The following is a 21,953-nucleotide window of genomic DNA, read 5'->3' on the forward strand; positions in this document are numbered from 1 at the left end:
TAGGCAAGAGAAAATGCACTAGTTGTTACAGAAGTAGAGCTACGTAAGAGATCTAGGCCCTAATAATACAGACCTAGAAAGGCCAATGTTTCCCCCATCAATATACATCTCCATAAAAGAATACAAATTACTACAGATATAAAAGCAACACGTGAGGAAGGTGCTTGGTTAATACAATACAATTTGATATATAGACATAAGGACAATCCTATGAACATTTACTAGGAAGTAAATCCCATTTGATTAAAAGGGATTTATTTGATTCAGAGGGATATAAATTTACACTGGAGTAGAACTTAGGAAAATAATTAGGAACTAGATGTCATTGTCCAAAGGAAATCAGATATCATGGTTCATCTCATATACACACCATGAAGTTAGGATAATTCACTCTAACTGTAATATAAAGTGATTTAAGTTTCATGACAGTCAAAAAAAGTAATCCATCTGGCAATTATAGAGCCTCATACTTCAAAAGAGGCTTAAATCCTGCATCAAGATATTTAATATCTAAATCATGAGTAGAACAGATATAAAATATGGGGCTGCCCACTGTTTTTAAAAAAAACATAACAGTCGAGTTTTCATCCCTAGAATAAAATAAATGGACATGACTACAGTAATGTTCTCATGTCAGTTGGAAAACCTGACTACAGATTGTGCAGCTGATCTTATCCTTGTTGCCAAATAGCTTACCTTGTCATTATTCTCCATCTGAGAATTTAAATTGCTTTCACTGTTGAGTGTGAGAGGCACGCCAGACTTTTCACTACTGAGCAGACTGTCTGCAATCTGAATATTAGGCGTCAGAAAAGTAAACTCATTCCTCTGGGACTCTGAGGAGAGGCAAAACTGGTAGGAATAAGGCAAAGTCCCATCTTCAAAATTAGGAGGAAACATGGAACCTCCTGTTGAATGGGGAACAGGGCCTAAGCATTGGAGGAATTTGGGATTCCCTGACCTCCAGAGCTTCATTGTAATGGCCACAATCACTGTCAAGAGGAATAAGAAGGAGATCAGAGCTAAGGCCAGCACCAAATAGAACTGAAGATCAGACTGAGCCTCTGAGTCTCTTGGCAGGTTTTTCATTTCTGGAAGGGCCTCTTGGAAGTTCTCTGCAAACACCAGGTTCAAAGTAACGGTGGCTGAGAGAGGAGGCTGTCCGTTGTCCTTCACCACAACCACCAACCTCTGTTTCACAGCATCTCTCTCCACAAAGGCCCTGGCTGTCCTGATCTCCCCAGTATGAGAACCAATGGTGAAGAGGGCTGGCTCAGTGGCCTGGATCAGATGGTAGGAGAGCCAGGCATTGTGTCCAGAATCAGCATCCACTGCCACTACCTTTGTGACCAGATAATCTTCCTCAGCAGAGCGAGGCACCATCTCAAATGAAGTAGAGTCCTTGGTTTCTGGGGAAGGGGACAAGATTCGAGGAGTGTTATCATTGCGATCCAGAATAAACACTCTGAGTGTGGCATTGCTGCTGAGAGGAGGAGATCCTCCATCTTGGGCCTTCACTTGGAGCTGGAACTCTCTGAATTGTTCATAGTCAAAGGATCGCTGGGCATAGATTGTGCCAGTCTCAGAGTTAATGGAGATATAAGAAGAAATGGGAAACTCCTGAATGTTGCTGCTGAGGATGGAGTATATGATCTTTGCATTCTGGTCTATGTCTGGATCAAAGGCTTTAATATTAAAAATGGAGGCACCAGAAGGGTTGTTTTCTGGCACATAGAACCTGTAGGAAGATTTTTCAAAAGCAGGAGCATTGTCATTGACATCAGAGATCTGTAAAGAGATGGTTTTATGTGTGGAAAGAGGAGGGATTCCTTTGTCAGTGGCTGTGATTGTGATATTATATTCAGGACTTGTTTCTCTGTCCAAAGGACCTTCACTCAGGAGCTTGTAATACTTATTAGAAGAGGGAAGAATCTGGAATGGCAGATCATATTCTAAATGACATGTAACCTCCGCATTGTCACCAGTATCCTTGTCATTTACACTGATGAAAGCAATCACAGTTCCAGGTGGAGTATTTTCCGGTACTGAATTTAATGTGGAGGCTAAAGTCACTTCTGGTGCATTATCATTCTCATCAAGAACAATTATTTCAACATTGCAGTGAGTAACTAATCCTCCGCCATCCTTGGCTGCAACTGTCATTGTATATTCCTTGTTTTCCTCAAAATCCAATGGACCCATGAGAGAGATTATACCACCAATAGGATCTAGGCTGAATGTCTTTTGGCTGTTTGCTGGTACGTTGCTAAATTCATATCGCACTTGAGCATTTGTACCCTCATCTTTATCAAAAGCGAGAACCTGGAGCACCTGAGATCCAACTGGAATAGTTTCATGCAGACTGACCTTGTAAATGTCTTGAGTAAAAATGGGTGGGTTGTCATTGGCATCAGTGACATTAATCCATACCTGGACAGTCCCAGACTTTTGAGGTTCACCCCCATCCAAGGCTGAAAGAACTAAATGGATCATTTCTTCACTTTCCCGATCAAGTGGTTTCTGCAACACCAGTTCTGCATATTTATTTCCATCTTTTCTCTCTCTGACTTCCAAAGTAAAATATTGATTGGGGCTTAATTGGTAGCTCTGGAGAGAATTCACCCCAACATCAGGATCTTCAGCTTTCCCCAGGAGAAATCGAGTGCCTGGTAAAGTCAATTCACTTGTCTCTACACTGATATTGCCACTTAGAAATTGTGGGGAATTATCATTAATGTCCTGAATAATTACAGTTATATGAAAAATATTGAGAGGGTTTTCTACCCCCACTTCAAAATTAACAAAGCAATGTGCAGCTAAATGACACAGTTGCTCTCTATCTAGCCTGTCATTCACATAGAGGTTTCCATTCTCTGCACTGATTGAGAAATACTGCATTTTGGTTAAAGAGACAGGCTGCAGGTTACGCCTTGCCAGTTCTCTTGAATTGAGTCCTAAATCCTTGGCAAGATTTCCCACAATAGAACCCTTTGCCATTTCCTCAGGGATTGAATAATGAATCTGTTCTGGGGTAGCCCAGCAGGAGAAAGGCAATAGTAAGAGAAGCAATACTTGCCTTGAGAGTTCCCAGCCATTGTCTTGATGTCTTCTGTTCATCTGTATACTGAATTAAGTCCTCCTTTTAAAAACAATATCAGATCAATTGCTGAAAATGATGCAGCATAGCAAAAAAAGCAACTGGATTTTTCCTTAATTTTTTGCAGATTATACAGTGAGTATCTATTTTCTTTTCCTAGTATGATTGTTTTGTCTTCATGATCTCTTGTTCTTCCGATGTGCAAAGCAAATAGGCAAGAATGACTTTACTGGGAGAATCAGTGGACTTATGCATTTTTTCATGCTCTCCCTGGTTTCCAGAATGGTTTAAGAGTGACACCATGAGGATATGATGGAGAACTGCAAGGCATGTTTGTTCACTTTAAAATAAAAGAAGTTTGGATGTGAACATACGTTATTGTGTTTACCCAAAGGTTATCCTCTGTGAATATACATGTCTACTTCCAAATGAATTACTTCATGCCTTTTCATTTGTTGTTCTGAATTACTCTGAAGAGTTAGCTAACTGTGCCAAGAGCTTTTATCTATATCTCAAAAAGACTGTATGAGCACCAGCGGAAGAAAACACAATCCTAGGATCGTTATGCTATTAAGTATATCATGGTAATGAACTATGTCCATCATTAAATTTCATCCCTGAAAGATCTACTTTGATTCCAAAGGACTAATATGTATCCACAATACGAATCAAGTATCTTTTCCAGTATGGCAAAGCAACTACACTTGTAAGCCAGGTCCTTGGCCCTCCTCTCTGTGGTCAAATGAATCAAGTTGCTCAGGGATTCCAATATAACGTTGAAAAGCAAAATCAGCTTGGTTTTAGCTGCTGCTTTTCCCTCTCCAAGCATAAAAGTATAATCCTTGCTGTGAGATAAATGTTACCATGGGTTGCAGAGGTTTCCTGTTCTGACAGTAGGAGCCTCTGGCCTCCTCTTTGGATGCAAGTGATGCTTTGTGTAGTTGGAAAGAGAACCTGCAGGGTCTGTCTGGCCACATGGAATATTATTTTGTTGTATTTGTACCCACTGCCACCTATTATCCAAGATAAACATCTACTTTGAAATAAAGTATAAAGTCAGTCACTCTAAGGAATGATAAAATAGATTGTGAAAAAGTACATCAACAGCCAATACACCCCAGAAGTGGAAACAAGAGATGCAAGACAGATGATACAAGGGAAGGGGTTTGCAATTTGAACAGGAAACAAGAGATCTAACTGTACACATAGAACTGTTATACCTCTATAACTGGCCTTTTCTACAAACCTATAATTGTTCCAAACTCTCTTTCTAATTGATAATCTACAATTTTTAACATGCCATTAGAGGTTTCATGTCATGCACCAAAACTGTGATCATATCCTTCTGAGTTTGTTTGTGTTGTTTGTGTACTCAGTTTGCTGCTGTATATAGCGCCCTCAGTCTCTAAGGTCTTTACCAGGTTGTCTACCAGAAGAGATGTTCCTGTCATGTGAAACTTACACTTAACATGCAGCACAAGGGTGGTGGTACACAAACGGAGAACACTGGATGTAATTGAAAAAAGGCAGAAGAACATGCAGACACATATCAATGTTTTTTTCAGGAATGTATGAGGGCTTGGGAGTAAAGTGAAAAGTTTAACAGAAAAGTGACCAATAAGCAATTTGCAAACAGAAGCATCACTTGACAGAAATCTTGATCAAAATAAAGGAGAGTCTGAAGCTGAGTCCGATCCCAATAATATAATGAAGCACTATTTTGCAGTCACACTCTACTGGTACAATCAGTGCCTCTTTTGCCTCTAGCAGCCATCCTTTGGAGGCTTTGCAAGACAAAATGTGATGTAACTGGTGTTTCTGGAGTCAGTTTCACGCAAAAAGAACATAGGAGAGAATGGGAGAACTGTTTGGATGAGGGGAGCTCTTTGCAGTGCTAAGCAGAGAATATGGGCATACAAAAGCAGCAGCAATGCAAATGTTTACAAGTGTGAAGCTTTTGTATAAATTGATCAGTTTTCACTTCCCATACATTATATCCCTTGTTCAACACCAATATATAAACCCACCTATCTTTGCTTACTTATATTTTATGCACCAATTCTAATAGTTTTCTCCCTTGACCCATAATTTCCAGAGACAGATGATCTCTGCCAGACATTTATTGTGTGATACAGATCCAATGCACACCCTCCCTTTCTCAGACAGAGATTCCAAGAATTTCTGTATGTGCTGATAACTGATGCTCCTTACAATTTTAAAGAAATCTGGATGGGATTCTTCTACCGCTATTGCTGTATATCTTGCAATTAATGGGTTAGATTCAGGATTGACCTTCCACTAATGCAAGTGCTCTATTCCAAAAAATTCACAGAAATACACACAAACCCCACTTTGCCCCACATCAAACGGTCATTGTATTAAGAACACACATAGATATTACCCTTCTTACATTTTTGAAATTAGAAAAGAAAAAAAAACAGTTGTGGAACAAAACTTCATAACTTAGGGGCTCAGCACACCACCCCCTTCGTCACCAGATCAAGGCTATGGCAACTACATGATGCGGCCCCAATCAGGCCTTTCTGCAATGCAAAAAGAAGCCACAAAAAGGAGCTCCTTTTTGTGCTGTGGAAAGGGCACTTGAGCCGCTGCCACCACTGTTTTTCAACCCTTCTTTGGTGCAGCACATGTAAACACTATGCCAAAGATGTGGTGTGACCCTGGCTGCCATCTGTCGGGTGGCGAGGGGCCATAGTAGGAGCAGCCACACCCCTATTTTGCTCTGAGGCTGGAGTTTAGTGCCGGTCTGTTGAGGCTGTCAGATTAAACTTTTTCAGAGAAGCTTCATGATACAGCCATATATCTAATCTGGATGTGACCAAATACAAGTTTTTGTTTTCTTCTGGAATTCATGATTCAGTTCATAGTGGAATCCAGCAAGGACAAATTATACTTTTGAGGAGATTTTCGAAATTTGGTAGGCAATGAGGTGCTTATGAGAATCAAAAGTTACTATTAATACTACAGCTAATTGTATTGTTTCACAACAAAATAATAAAAATAGCAGCAATTGAAATTCAACGTCATTGTAATAAACACTCACCACATTACATTTATCCATCTCTGTATTTAAATTATTCCCTTGTTCAGCTCCCAGAAGCACATCAGATGTCTGATTACAGGAAATATTCTCTGCAATTTGAACAGGGGGTGCTGGAAAGGTAAATTCCTGTATCCTGGACTCAGAGGATAAACAGAGCTGATAGGAGTAAGGCAAAGTCCCTTCTTCATAGTTTGGTGGGAATATGATAGTATTGTTTGAATGAGGAACAGGACCAAAACATTGCAAAAATTTGGGGCTCCCTGATCTTCGAAGCTTTGTCAGAATGGCCAGAATCACTGTCAAAAGGAATAAGAAAGAAATCAAAGCCAAGGCAAGGACCAAATAGAACTGGAGATCTGACTGATACTCTGGGTCTCTGGATTGGCTGTTAATTTCTGGAAGAGCCTCTTGGAAGTTTTCAGCAAAGACCAGATTAAGACTCACAGTACTGGATAGTGGTGGCTGCCCATTATCCTTCACCAAGATTACCAGCTTCTGTTTGACAGCATCTCTTTCCAAAAATGTCCGGGATGTCCTGATCTCACCATTATGGACCCCAATTGAGAAGAGCCCTGGCTCAGTGGCCTGGACCAGATGGTAAGAGAGCCAAGCATTGTGCCCAGAGTCAGCATCCACCGCCACCACCTTGGTCACCAGATAGCCCTCCTCCGCTGAGCGAGGCACCATCTCAAACAAGGCTGAGCCCTCCACTCCCTGAGAAGGGTAAAGGATTTGAGGGCTCTTGTCATTCTGGTCCAGGATGAAGACCTTCACAGTGGCAGTGCTGCTGAGGGGTGGGGAGCCTCCATCTTGGGCTCTCACCTCCACCTGAAACTCCCTGCACTGTTCATAGTCAAAGGAGCGCTGAGCATAGATGATGCCAGTTTCAGAGTTAATGGAGAGGTAAGATGAAAGAGGCAGCTCCTGAATGTTGCTTCTGAGGAGGGAGTAAGTGATTCGGGCATTGCGTTCCAGATCTGGATCTGAGGCTTGAATACGGAAAATGGAGGTTCCTGAAGGATTGTTCTCTGGCACAAAGGCAGTGTAAGAGGATTTCTGAAAGGCAGGGGAATTGTCATTGACATCGGAAATCCTCAGCAAGATGGTCTTCTCTGTTGAAAGAGAGAGTGTGCCTTTGTCTGTTGCTGTGATTGTGATATTGTATTCTGGGGTGCTTTCCCTGTCCAGGGGACCATCTGTAAGAAGCTTATAGAGATTATTTGAGGTTGACACAACTTTGAATGGCAAAATGTCTTTTAAATGGCAAGTAATTTCCCCATTATTCCCAGAATCTCTGTCTTTAATGTTAATAAGAGCCACCAGTGTTCCTAGTGCTGAATCCTCAGGTATTGGGCTCGATAAAGAAGCAAGAATCACTTCTGGGGCATTGTCATTCTCATCTACTAATTTTATTTCAATATTACACTGAGCTGCTAATCCACCTCCATCGCTTGCTTCCACCGTCATCAAATATTTCTCTGTTTCCTCAAAGTCCAGAGCCTCCTTAACTGTAATTTTCCCATTTTTTGGATCCAAGTTGAATTTTTGTCGGGCACGTTCAGGGATGTTCCTAAATCCATAGCTGATCTGGCCATTTGAACCTGCATCTCTGTCTGTAGCTTTTACCTGCACCACTAGAGAACCACTTGGTGCATTTTCTCCCAGTGTCACCATGTAAATCCTTTGAGTGAAGACAGGTGGGTTGTCATTGGCATCAATGACAGTAATCCATATTTTGGCTGTCCCTGTTTTGGGAGGCTTCCCTCCATCCATAGCCATAAGTATTAAATGGAAAAAGCTTTCACTTTCATGATCCAACTGTTTGCTTAGTACTATTTCTGCATATTTTTTCCCATCTTCTGTTTCTCTAACTTCCAAAGCAAAATACATATTATTGTTCAGGTTGTAATCCTGGAGAGCATTCGCCCCAATGTCAGGATCCTCAGCTTGCTCTAGAATGTATGTGGTTCCTGGCAAAGTTAATTCATTTATCTCTAGCTTGATATCACCATCCACAAAATGTGGTGCATTGTCATTTATGTCCTGGATCTCTACAGTTATGTGAAAAATATTCATAGGGTTTTCAGCCATCACTTCAAAACTGATGGCACAGGATTTGGTTTCCCTACATAGTTCCTCTCTGTCAATTCTGTCAGTTACATAAAGAATCCCATTTTCTACATTGATAGAGAAATACTGCTTTTCTCCTAGAGAAAGTATATGCAGATTGCTCTTTGCTATTTCTCCAGTTTTCAGCCTGAGATCTTTTGCAAGATTTCCCACAATGGATCCCTTTTCCATTTCTTCAGGAATTGAATACTGAATGTTTTCTGGTGCAGCCTGGTTTAACAAAGAGAAGAATAAGAAAAGTACTTGCCTTTGTAATGATCGGTTGTTTTCTTTGTCCCTGTCCTCCATTCTACTCAGTGAGAAAATTTGCTTCATCTTCATTTGGTTTCTTCAGATAAGCTGAAGAATTTCAAATTCCCATCAGAAGTCAGAAATACCAAAGAATGAAATACTAATAGTGCCACTGCTTTCTCCTGCTTAACATTACAGTAGTTTTCTTTTGACAAGGCAATGTCCTCAAATGTCTATATCTTCTGTTGTTTCCCTGATCTGCAGTGAATTGCCAAGGCTGGCAATTCCTCTTTGAGAACTATCTTGGCCAACAGCGGCACTGTGAGGCTTCGATGGGGAACTACAAGCTCTGTCTTGAAACAAGATAGAAATGTTTTCATGTGTACCCTTTCTGCAGCAGGGTAGGTACAATTTTATGAAGTTTGAGAAAAATATTATTTTATAATTATACATTAGAGGTATTTGGTAAAATAAGTATTAGAGCACAATTTCACCAGACACAGCAACATAGTTTGCCTTGTTTAAATTTGCATCAGATGAAGCAGATTTAGTCTATGAAAGCTTATGCTACAGTATTTTTTTCTCTACAAGATTTCTTTGCATACTGATGCAGACTGACATGATTATGGCTGCATCCATACTGCAGAAATCATCCGATTTGATACAACTTTAGTTGCCATAGCTCAATGTTATGGAATTCTGGGAATAGCAGTTTGTTATGGCACCAGATCAGAGCAGATGCTTTCCATGTCTCTGAATACTAGATTTTGAGTGTAGACTTCTAAGAAACAAAAGGCGAGCTGCCTGTTTGATAACACATTTGTAAATGCATTTTTTCAGGTGACTTAGACACTTCCCATTATTATTTCTATAGGTATTCCATCAAAATGATGCTTATTATGCTTAGATATGACAGATTCCACTGTGTGGGTGAGGGTGTGTTTTGGAAGTTATTTTCTCAAAGGACCCAATACAACTCTGTAATGAAATCTTTTAAACTATTATGTAAGACTCAGTTTCCTTCTCAATGTATCACAGTTCAGTTTTTCTTCATGTATTTCTGTTTCCCCAAAGGTCTGTTAGCATTCTTCTGCCATTGCCAACCAGTCTACCTAGCTCCCTTAGTTGTCCTCTTGTGCTGTAGATATGTGGTTTCATCTACAACTCTGTTAAAACATTAATGAGCACAGATGTAGTAGCCAAGTATTCAAAAATTGAATACTAAGGAGTGGAATGCAAGAGGATGGTATTAAAGCAGCATTTTTCATGATCTCATACATTATTCCTCAGCAGTGCTAGTGCCCCAGTGATTTGTACCATCCCATCTTGAAGGCATGGAACAACAACAAACATGAGGTGAAAGGCAAGCTGTGGATGAATGACCAGTGGATCCACTGCCACAGAGGTGATGAATCTACTTTTGGTGTTATGGCTGTGCCTCCTGCAGCTCCTCTTAAGTTGTATGGAAGTCTTCCTGGTGCTAGATCCTAGGCCAAGACAGATCCAACATGGGGAGAGCTCCCATACAGCTTGGAACACTTGCATGAAGAGTAGCCATTGAACCAAAAAGTGAATCATCATTCCTCTGACAGTGGATGTACCAAAACCCTCCCACCTCCCACTGCTTATGGTGCAAAGGGAAACTCTCACCAAAGAAAGAAAGAAAGAATGTGCCTTTAAAAGAAAAACTGCTTCCTTCTTGACTCTTTCCCAGTGAGCAGCAGCTCCAAGCCTAAATACCCTAAAGGCACCAGATCTTATCTGATCTTGGAAGCTAAACAGGGTTATGCCTGGTTAGTACTTGGATGGGAGACTGCTAATGAATACCAGGCACTGTAGGCTATATTTCAGAGGAAGGGACTGGCAAAACCACCTCTGAGTATTCCTTTTCTAAGACAACCGTATGAACTTCATGGGGTCATCATCAGTTAACAAGTTACTTGAAGGCACACACACACACACACACACACACACACACACAAACAGCACCTGCAATCACTTCAATGTATATGTTTTCATTTTTCCTCAATGAAATATTTTCAAGAGCCTGCAAGGAAAGTGTTCAAATGTGTATTTCCACCCCTTGCATGGTTTATGTGGTACGATCAAGGAAAGGAACAGAAAACATATGTTAGTTTTATGAACTTCTAGAGATTATGCATTCTACTACAGTGGAAGTGATTTTAAATATGAAAATTTCCTTCTATAGAATGCTGGTATGGTTCAAATGGATGGGTCATAGCTACCAATGGATGAAATATTTGATACAAAAGCAATACTGTCAAACAGTACTAAATTTCTACAAACACTTGAATGTGAACACATACAGATTGGCTTATCTAGGAGATTATTACACTGCCTTTCCTCCTGCACTAAACGCAGGATATGCATTTAAATAGTCAGATTTTATCACAAATTTAAATACGTGGATGTTATTGTGCCCAGGCCGTTGGTGTCCTTTACTTGATCTAGGCTACTCTTGCATCTTTTAAAGAATGGGATTTTCCCTTTCTTTAAAAGGTGTAGGAGAAACCTGAATCATGTGCGGGATGCCTACGGTCTAGGCATGGGTATATGTGATAAAATCCACCTATTTAAATGTACATCCTGCATCTAGTGAGGGAGGAAAGGCAGTGCGATAATCTCGTATGTTTACTCAGGAGTAAGAATGCACAGGAATATAATGTTATACAGTAGGTACTTCCAAAGACTTAGTTTATTTCTTCCTATGATTCCTTTAAAGTAGACATAGGGAACTTCAATTGCTCCACAGTCCATTTTTGACTCCCAGGATCCTCTAGAGCCCTACATATGGAAACCCACTTCTGGTTTTCCAAAATTAGGTTTTAAAGAATGTTACGCAATGCAAAGATCCTTTTCACCCTACTGAAAAGGTGAATTGCTTTTCTGGCAATTTCCAGGAGAGGCAATTCACCCTTCAGGCCAGAAAAACAAAACAAAACAAAACAAAAAAACACAGTTTGGGTAATCTGGTTCCAAAAACAAAACGAAGTCCAAGGTGCTACACTTTACCAGTTACTTTTTTAAGGTAAAATATTTAATCAGCACTAAGAGCCAGAAGAAAAGCCTAACTGGTTACTTCACACCTAAACCAACAGCTAATGACTTTGAATATTCCAAACCAGAAACAGGACAACTCCGGCATCAATTATAAAGAAGATGTAAGATACAACTGAAACACTTGTTTAACCACTTAATAGTATACTTTTCTTTCCTAAGCTGTATAAGATATACATGTGTAAAGCCTTGTCAACTTTGGTAGATGACTATACATTCTGTACTACAAATAAAGAAACTTTATCTCATCAACATGCTCAACATGAAAATTTCACTTTCAATTCAATTTAGAGAAATACAAAAGATATAAGGTACAAATCTATCGACACACACCAGTAGACATCGCATAGTAGTAGATGTTGCTTGCCTATAATTAAAGAGATGAATTTGATGAACGTGGTATTTCCAAATCGCCTGTGAAGAAGACTAGGGAACTGTACAGATAAACTGATTCTTACACAACACAGCTTACCTTGTCAACATTCTCCACCTCAGAATTTACATGGTTTTCAATGTTGCCTATAAAAGGGACTTCAGATTTGCCTCCACAAAGAAGACTGTCTGCAAACTGAACATTGGGAGCAAGAAAAGTAAATTCATTCCTTTGGGACTCTGAGGAGAGGCAAAATTGGTAGGAATAAGGCAAAGTCCCATCTTCAAAATTAGAGGGAAATATGGAACCTGTTGTCGAATTGGGAATAGGGCCAAAGCACTGGAGGAATTTTGGATTCCCTGATTGCCGGAGCTTCATTGCAATGGCCAAAATCACTGTCAAGAGGAAAAGGAAGGAGATCAGAGCTAAGGCCAACACCAAATAGAACTGGAGATCAGACTGAGCCTCAGAGTCCCTTGGCAGGTTTTTCATTTCCGGAAGGGCCTCTTGGAAGTTCTCTGCAAACACCAGGTTCAGAGTGACTGTGGCTGAGAGAGGAGGCTGTCCGTTGTCTTTCACCACAACCACCAGCCTCTGTTTCACAGCATCTCTCTCCACAAAGGCCCTGGCTGTCCTGATCTCCCCAGTATGAGAACCAATGGTGAAGAGGGCTGGCTCAGTGGCCTGGACCAAATGGTAGGAGAGCCAGGCGTTGTGTCCAGAATCAGCATCCACAGCCACCACCTTTGTGACCAGATAATCTTCCTCAGCAGAACGTGGCACCATCTCAAATGAAGTGGGACCGCTGGAATCTGGGGAAGCAGACAGGATACGAGGAGTGTTATCATTGCGATCCAGAATAAACACCCTGAGTGTGACATTGCTGCTAAGAGGCAGAGATCCTCCATCTTGGGCCTTCACTTGGAGCTGGAACTCTCTGAATTGTTCATAGTCAAAGGATCGCTGGGCATAGATAGTGCCAGTCTCAGAGTTAATGGAGATATAGGAAGAGATGGGAAGCTCCTGAATGTTGCTGCTGAGGATGGAGTATGTGATTCGTGCATTCGGACCCACATCTGGGTCAGATGCTTTAATACTAAAAATGGAGGCACCAGAAGGGTTGTTTTCTGGCACATAGAACCTGTAAGAAGATTTTTCAAAAGCAGGAGCATTGTCATTGACATCAGAGATCTGTAAAGAGATGCTTTTATGTGTGGAAAGAGGAGGGATTCCTTTGTCAGTGGCTGTGATTGTGATATTATACTCAGGACTTCTTTCTCTGTCCAAAGGACCTTCACTCAGGAGTTTGTAATACTTATTAGAGGAGGGAAGAATCTGGAAAGGCAGATCATCTTCTAAATGACATGCAACCTCTGCATTGTCACCAGTATCCTTGTCATTTACACTGATGAAAGCAATCACAGTTCCAGGTGGAGTATTTTCTGGTACTGAATTTAATGTGGAGGCTAAAGTCACTTCTGGTGCATTATCATTCTCATCAAGAACAATTATTTCAACATTGCAGTGCGTAATTAACCCTCCGCCATCCTTGGCTGCAACTGTCATTGTATATTCGTTGGTTTCCTCAAAATCCAATGGACCCATGAGAGAGATTATGCCACTGACAGGATCTAGGTTGAATGTCTTTTGGCTGTTTGCTGGTATGTTACTGAATTCATATCGCACTTGAGCATTTGTACCCTCATCTTTATCAAAAGCGAGAACCTGGATCACCTGAGACCCAACAGGAACATTTTCATACAGACTGACCTTGTAAATATCTTGCGTGAAAATGGGTGGGTTATCATTGGCATCAGTGACATTAATCCATATCTGAGCAGTCCCAGACTTTTGAGGTTCACCCCCATCCAAGGCTGTAAGAACTAAATGAATCATTTCTTCACTTTCCCGATCAAGTGGTTTCTGCAACACCAGTTCTGCATATTTATTTCCATCTTTTCTCTCTCTGACTTCCAAAGTAAAATATTGATTGGGGCTTAATTGGTAGCTCTGGAGAGAATTCACCCCAATGTCTGGATCTTCAGCTTTCCCCAGGAGAAATCGAGTGCCTGGCAATGTGAATTCACTAATCTCCAAGTTGATATTGTCACTGAGGAACTGGGGTGTATTATCATTAATGTCCTGAATGTCTATAGTTATATGAAAAATATTGAGAGGGTTTTCTACCCCCACTTCAAAATTAACAAAGCAATGTGCAGCTAAATGACACAGTTGCTCTCTATCTAGCCTGTCATTCACATAGAGGTTTCCATTCTCTGCACTGATTGTGAAATACTGCATTTTGGTTACAGAGACAGGCTGCAGGTTGCGCTTTGCCAATTCTCTGGCATTTAGTCCTAAATCCTTAGCAAGATTTCCCACAATGGAGCCCTTTGCCATTTCCTCAGGGATTGAATAATGAATCTGTTCTGGGGCAGCCCAGCAGAAGAAAGACAATAGTAAGAGAAGCAATACTTGCCTTGAGAGTGCCCAGCCATTCTCTTGCTCTCTTCTGCTCATCTGTGTGTGTTGTGAATTAAGTCTTCCTTTTAAATTCATGTCAGTTTCCCAGAAGAATTAGCCTTCTTTTAAAGAAAAAATCAGATGAAATCCAAGGATGCAGGATAAATATGTGGGGGGGGGGATCTCCCTTTTCTTTTTAATTTTTATGGATATTGGCAGTTTTTATTTTCCGTTTTCAGCAAGCTTCCTTTCCTGTTGTGATCTCTTTCCCCCCCGATTTGCAAAGCAATGATGCAGTAACCACTTTTCAGAAAATATCCATGGATTTTCAGCATCCAAGCTCATGCTCTCGATCTGATTCCATACTGGCATAACAGTGCCACCATGAGGATATGAGACAGACTTGCATTTGAAATGCAAGTGAGAACTTAGATGTAATCAGGTTTTTATAAAATTTCCCCAAGGGTTGTTCCCTTTGAATATACAGATACATTTCTAAATGAATTATCTCCTGCTTTTGTATTTGTCTTCATGAATTAGTTTATTGTTTCTTTGAAGAATGTGTCATTCATGTCAAGACTTTTAAATATAACAAGATCTTGTTACTATTTTTACTGGAAATGAAGTTGTACTAAAAACAGAGCCCTGAACATCCCAATTTTTTGGGTGGGGGGAAGCAAATATGATTTTTCCCAGTGTTTAATACCATCTATGGCAGTGGTGGCGATCCTATGGCACGCGTGCCAGAGGTGGCACTTGGAGCCCTCTCTGTGGGCACACGCACCATTGTCCCAACACAGAGTTCACTAGAGTTTGTCACTAGAATGTCAGAGGGACGCGGCACTTTGCGATAAATAAGTGGGTTTTGGATTGTAGTTTGGGCACTTGGTCTCTAAAAGGTTCACCATCACTGATCTATGGAAAATATTCTTTGATGCCCAAGGGTTTCTCTATATCTCCAGTTACAATCAAATCTGGCGTGAACTGATTTAAACCTGATCCTTTGCTTCATAGAATCATAGAATCATAGAGTTGGAAGAGACCACAAGGGCCATCCAGTCCAACCTCCTGCCATGCAGGTACTTTCAATCAAAGCATTCCAGACAGATGGCCATCCAGCCTCTGTTTAAAGACCTCCAAGGAGGGAGACTCCACCACACTCTGAGGGAGTTTTTTCCATTGTCGAACAGCCCTTGCGGTCAGGAAGTTACTCCTAATTTTGAGGTGGAATGGCTAATACTTCTGTTTCAGTTTTGGAGGGACAGCCTAATGTTCTGTCCATTTAAGGAAGAAAGAAATGATACCCCCTGGAGGTTCTCCTGCCAGGTCGTCTTGGAACATAGGATCTTGTTTGTTACAGTTTCATTGTATTTGTATCATATGGCATATTTCCTCACTCATATAAGTGATAAGAAAACACAGCCTAATTCAAATACTCCTCCTTGAGTAATGTTGGAGCCTTCTTATTTGGAACTCCTTTTTGTAAGGACTGCCGTTCTTTTCATTTAAGGAAGAAAGTGATGATATTCCCTGGAGGTGCTCCTGCTTGGACATCTTGGATCATAGCATCTTGTTTGTTACAGTCTGATCCATTTTGTCAAGCTAAACTACTTCTACGGGACAATCCTTATTTGAAGATTGTAAAACAATCCTTTTAATGGAAGAAATGGATTGGTTGTGATATCTATATGTTGGATCAATTGATGGGTCATGACTAAAACCTTTGGACCATTTTCAATAGTCCAGTGAACTTATCAGTTACCTGTGAGTGTATTATGTCACAGTTTTCAGGTGCAACAATTTTTAGTGTTGATACATTGCCCATCAAATAGATCACAACAAGAGAGTTTATGAGATTAGTTCCAACAACAAAGTGAAACACATATTTGCCCACATATTTCCCTGGTAGCAGCAGTAAGTCATAGAGGAGAGGGAAAGCACAACCAATTGATAAAGGGGAAATTGGGATACATTCAAAGTGAGCATTCCCACTACAACTCTACAGCTCAATTCAAGCCGACATTTGCCAGGTAGACATTCTAATGTAGAGCAATACAATGCAGAGGCAGGTATTAGAAGCACCCCTTTTGCAAATCCTCAAGCAACCCACAACTGTTGTTGTGAGAGGGAATTGAAAACATTTTAACCAAGGCTTTCCCACTATTGATCAAACCACTGCCCCCAAAACACAGATTTTAAGAGGGACTTATTTTGAGCTCAAGAGATGAAAATAATTTGAAAATGAAACAGACACATCTCATCCCCAATACGTCTCCCACTCAGGCTGTGCTACCAGTTCAAAAAGTTAAACTTATATAATAATTAAAAGAAAATGGTTAACACTGAAACAGGGCAAGCCAATAGCAAGAGCTGCTGTCGCTCAAAAAGGAGATCAATGCAATGCTGCTAGGAATCTGGTCCTCCATTCTGGTCCCTTTGAAAACAGCTGAGAAAGTAAGACTCTGCAATCTCTGCATGCATAGGTCAGCTATACATAGATCATCCCTTGCAGAAAGACAGTTGTTCAGGATGTCCATCAACATTGCCCCAATTTACATAAATTTTATGGCTCTGATTAGTTCTGTGGAGGGCAGTCAGGCTGATATATAGTCAGACCAAAATATTATGTTATTTTCAGTTGAATAGTTTGGAAGGTTGGCAGTTCAAGGCCCTAGTGCTGTGTGATGGAGTGAGCTCCAGTTACTAGGCCGAGTTTCTGCCAACCTAGCAGTTAAAAGCATGCAAATACAAGTAGCTAAATAGATAACACTTTGGTAGGAAGGTAACAGCGTTCAGTGCAGTCATACTGACCACATGACCACCAGAGTTGTCTTTGGACAATGCTGGATTTTCAGCTTAGTAACAGAGATGAGCACAGTCCCCTACAGTTAGGACCCTATCACACACGGTTAAAAACCCTAGCTTATCTTTCCCCAAATTCAGTGCTAATTTGGGTGGCAGCCAGGTCATATCACACAGAAATCACTGCCGAATCGCCATCCAGGTCTGTCCCGATGCAGCCCAACTCCTGTAAACTGCTTCCGTGGCCATTTTTAGAAGTCAGAAGCTGAAGCTCATGTGATAGGGTCCTTGAACACAGCTAGACATTCATGTCAAGGAGAAACCTTTGCATTTACATTTAAGGCTTTATTTAAATCATGGTTTATTTTATTTTCAGTTGTATAAGACTATATTTAAATCTGTGGCACTGAATGCAGATTAAGAAGAAATCACAGCTTCTAAAGCCAGTAAATGCCAGTGGTACAAGGCCGTGGATGAGAATGTCAGTGCCCCCTTTGCTTCTGGCAGGCAGCCACCAATGGAGGAGGGCTTTGCAAGAAGGAAGAAAGGAGATGTTGCAGGTGTTTGCGAAGTCAATCCCCCACAAAAAGATTATAGGAGAGAATGAGCAGAACAGTTTGAGGGAAGGGAGCTCTAAGCACAGAGAACACATCACAGCAATGCAATATCCTTCCTGAAAGCAAATGTTTTACAAGTTTAAGGATTTTACTTGATTTCATAAATTTTCACTTCCCATGCATTATATATACCCTCCTCCACCCCAATATATGAGAACATTAGTCTTTGCTCACCTATATTTTATGAACCTAATTCTAACAGTGTTCCCACTTGGCTTCTCATCTCCAGAGGTTGTTGACATCTGCCAGTCATTGTTTGATACATTTATTGTATGCAATACAGGTGTTATGCCTGTCTTACCCTTCTCAGATCGTGGCTGCCACATGCATTGTGGGATTACTGGTGATTGATACTTCTTACTGTTTTACAGGAATCTATACATGATTGTTTATATTTTGTAATTGTTTTGTTTTATGTAATTAATTCTGGACAAATTATCGACAACAAGCCCTCTAGTCATAGAGCCACATATTTCCTGCACAACACATGGCACCATTCCTATAATTTTGTTGTTAGAAAGAACCAGCTCTATGGAACATGACTTTTCAACTCAAAAATAGAGAAACAATAGGACCCAGCCATAAATATAATCTTCGAATTACAAGAAATCAGTACCATTTCTGTTGGAGCTCTCCTTTTAGGGGAGGATGTGTGTGTAAAAATTTACTAACATGTTTCCTTCAGAGGGATGTGGGAATGACCCTATTGAGGTGGTTTTTGAAAAGGTGAAATTTAGGGAAGGGGACCTTTAGAGGTCTGGAAGTGTGGTGCAGTTTAAAGTTATTTTTAACAGTACAGTTCATTCATACCACTGTTAACTGTGAACAAAAATAATAAAAACAACAACAAGATATTACTGTCATAAAAACTCACCCCATAAGCTTTATCCTTAACTATGTTTAAGGTATTTCCTTGATCAGCTGTCAAAAGAACATCAGATTTCCGATTACAGGCAATATTCTCTGCAGTTTGAACATTAGGTGCTGGAAAGGCAAATTCCTGTATCCTGGACTCAGAAGACAAACAAAGCTGATATGAATAAGGCAAAGTTCCTTCTTCATAGTTTGGTGGGAATAGGACAGCATTGTTTGAATGGGGAACAGGACCAAAACACTGCAAGAATTTAGGACTCCCAGATCTCCGAAGCTTCATAAGAATGGCCAGAATGACCGTCAAAAGAAAGAGGAATGAGATCAAAGCCAAGACAAGGACTAAATAGAACTGGAGATCTGACTGATACTCTGGTTCCCTGGATTGGTTGTTAATTTCTGGAAGAGCTTCTTGGAAGTTTTCAGCAAAGACCAGATTAAGACTCACAGTACTGGATAGTGGTGGCTGGCCATTATCCTTCACCAAGATTACCAGCTTCTGCTTGACAGCATCTCTTTCCAAAAATGTCCGGGATGTCCTGATCTCACCATTATGGACCCCAATTGTGAAGAGCCCTGGCTCAGTGGCCTGGACCATATGGTAAGAGAGCCAAGCATTGTGCCCAGAGTCAGCATCCACTGCCACCACCTTGGTCACCAGATAGCCCTCCTCCGCTGAGCGAGGCACCATCTCAAACAAGGCTGAGCCCTCCGCTCCCTGAGAAGGGTAAAGGATTTCAGGGCTCTTGTCATTCTGGTCCAGGATGAAGACCTTCACAGTGGCAGTGCTGCTGAGGGGTGGGGAGCCTCCATCTTGGGCTCTCACCTCCACCTGAAACTCCCTACACTGTTCATAGTCAAAGGAGCGCTGAGCATAGATGATGCCACTTTCAGAGTTAATGGAGAGGTAAGATGAGAGAGGCAGCTCTTGAATGTTGCTTCTGAGGAGGGAGTAAGTGATTCGGGCATTACGTTCCAGATCTGGATCTGAGGCTTGAATACGGAAAATGGAGGTGCCTGAAGGATTGTTCTCTGGCACAAAGGCAGTGTAAGAGGATTTCTCAAATGCAGGGTAATTGTCATTGATATCTGAAATCCTCAGGGAGATGGTCTTCTCTGTTGAAAGAGGAGGTGTACCTTTGTCTGTTGCTGAGATCGTGATATTGTACTCTGGAGTGCTTTCCCTGTCCAGGGGGCCATCTGTAAGAAGCTTATAGAGGTTGTTGGATGTTGACACCACTTTGAATGGCAAAGTGTTTTCCAAATGACATGTGATTTCCCCATTATCCCCAGAATCTCTATCAATAATGTTGATAAGGGCTACCAGAGTACCTACTGCTGAATCCTCAGGTATTGGGCTGGTTAAGGATGCTAGAATCACTTCTGGACCATTGTCATTCTCATCTAATAGTTTTATTTCAACATTACATTGAGCTGCCCATTCACCTCCATCCCTTGCTTCTACTGTCATCACATATTTCTCTGTTTCCTCAAAGTCCAGAGTCTCCTTAACTGTAATTTTTCCATTTTGTGAGTCCAAGTTGAATTTGTGGCGAGCACGTTCAGGGATGTTTCTAAATCCATAGTTGATCTGTCCATTCAAACCTGCATCTCTGTCTGTAGCTTTCACCTGTACCACTAAAGACCCAATTGGTGTATTCTCCCTCAGATTCACCATGTACAGTTCTTGAGTGAAAACTGGTGGGTTGTCATTGGCATCAATGACAGTAACCCATATTTTGGCTGTTCCTGTTTTGGGAGGGTTCCCTCCATCCAGAGCTGTTAGTATCAAATGGAAACTGCTTTCACTTTCATGATCCAACTGTTTGTTCAGTACTAATTTTGCATATTTTTTCCCAGATTCTCTTTCTCTCACATCCAGAACAAAGTATTGATTTGCATCAAGACTATAATTCTGTAGGGTATTGATCCCAATGTCAGAATCTTCAGCTTGCTCTAATATAAATGTGGTTCCTGGTAAAGCAGATTCAATGATCCCTAGTTTGATATCACCATTCAAAAAATGTGGTGCATTGTCATTAAGATCCTGGATCTCTACAGTTATATGAAAAATACTCATAGGATTTTCAGCCATCACTTCAAAACTGATGGGGCAGGATATACTTTCCACACATATTTCTTCTCTATCAACCTTTTCATTTACAAACAGTTTTCCATTTTCTGAATTGATAGTGAAATACTGCTTTTTGCCTAAAGAAAGGATGTGCAGATTTCTCTTGGCTATTTCTCCAGCTTTCAATCTCAGATCTGTGGCTAGATTACCCACAAGGGAACCCTTTTCCATTTCTTCAGGGATTGAATACTGAATGTGCTCAGAGGCAGCTTTGCAGAAGAAAGAGAAGAATAAGAGAAGTACTTGCCTTGGTAGTGGTCTGCAGTTCTCTTTGTTCTCCATTCCACTCAATAATGAGAAGAATTGCTTTATCCTCATTTGGTCTCTTCAAATAAGATGAAGAATTTCAAATTCCCATCATGATTCAGAAATATTTAACAAGGAAGTACTAATAGTATCCCTGGTTTCTCCTTCTTAACATTGCAGCAGTTTCCCTTTCTTAAGCTGATATGTTTGCACGTCCCTGTCTTCTGCTGTTTCCCTGATCTGCAGTGAATATGAGCCATCCCAAGCCTGGCAATTCCTCCCTGAGATCTGTGTTGGCCAACAGCGACACTGTGAGGCTTAGATGGAGAGCTGCAAGCTGTATCTTCATATAGAAAAGATTTCTTCCTTTTTATATCTGCATACAGATGTTCTGAGATATAGTAAGCTTAAATATTGTGTTGTTTGGGAATGAATATATTTTTATAATTCTGTGTATACACTTTTCAGTAGAATAAGTAAAAACTCAACTTCAGTGACAAAATCAAACTAGAAGACAACCAATAACATTTCTTTCTTATGCTCCATACATTTTAAAAGTGGCTCCCTGAGCCTTCCTGGTAGGATATATGGAATTAAAGCATAAAAATTTTACGCTTACATTTTTTTTGCATGTAATTCATGTAGTTTTTGCCTAAATGCTGGAGAAATGTACATTTTGAGGAGCTGTATCTGAAGACTTAAATTTTAAAACAGTTATTAATAAATCTGTGGCTCTGATTCATCCTACAATTGTATCTCTTGCTTGCCATGCAGGCACAACATACAGAAAAAGCCTCTGGTTTTTATGGCAGTGGCCCATGCCACATTGTCCTTCTTAAATGGAGGAG

The 21,953-nt window shown here is 40.7% G+C and overlaps 2 protein-coding genes across 22 annotated transcripts in view; both read right to left on the reverse strand.

The window, feature by feature from the left end:
* Positions 1–21,953, reverse strand: part of LOC149316757 (protocadherin gamma-A6-like) — a 379,402-nt gene that overhangs the window by 181,207 nt on the left and 176,242 nt on the right. For 3 of the 21 annotated variants that reach the window (XM_089516185.1, XM_089516184.1, XM_089516186.1), the window contains exon 2: positions 3,077–3,139. The exons of 15 other annotated variants lie outside the window; for them this stretch is intronic. In XM_089516185.1, the coding sequence (XP_089372311.1) occupies positions 3,077–3,139 (63 nt within the window). Of the gene's footprint in view, positions 1–696; positions 3,033–3,076; positions 3,140–6,161; positions 8,739–12,072; positions 14,828–21,953 lie in introns of those variants that run through there. 3 more of the 21 variants (XM_089516188.1, XM_089516192.1, XM_089516220.1) reach the window with 3 other exon arrangements.
* The window catches only part of LOC149316760 (protocadherin gamma-A6-like), a 211,839-nt gene that overhangs the window by 69,152 nt on the left and 120,734 nt on the right, over positions 1–21,953 (reverse strand). The window lies entirely within an intron of this gene.

The sequence above is a fragment of the Sceloporus occidentalis genome, unplaced genomic scaffold (genome assembly GCF_023333645.1).
Source record: "Sceloporus occidentalis isolate IW3139 unplaced genomic scaffold, rSceOcc1.0.p SCAF_3, whole genome shotgun sequence".
Taxonomy (NCBI): Eukaryota; Metazoa; Chordata; class Lepidosauria; order Squamata; family Phrynosomatidae; genus Sceloporus; species Sceloporus occidentalis.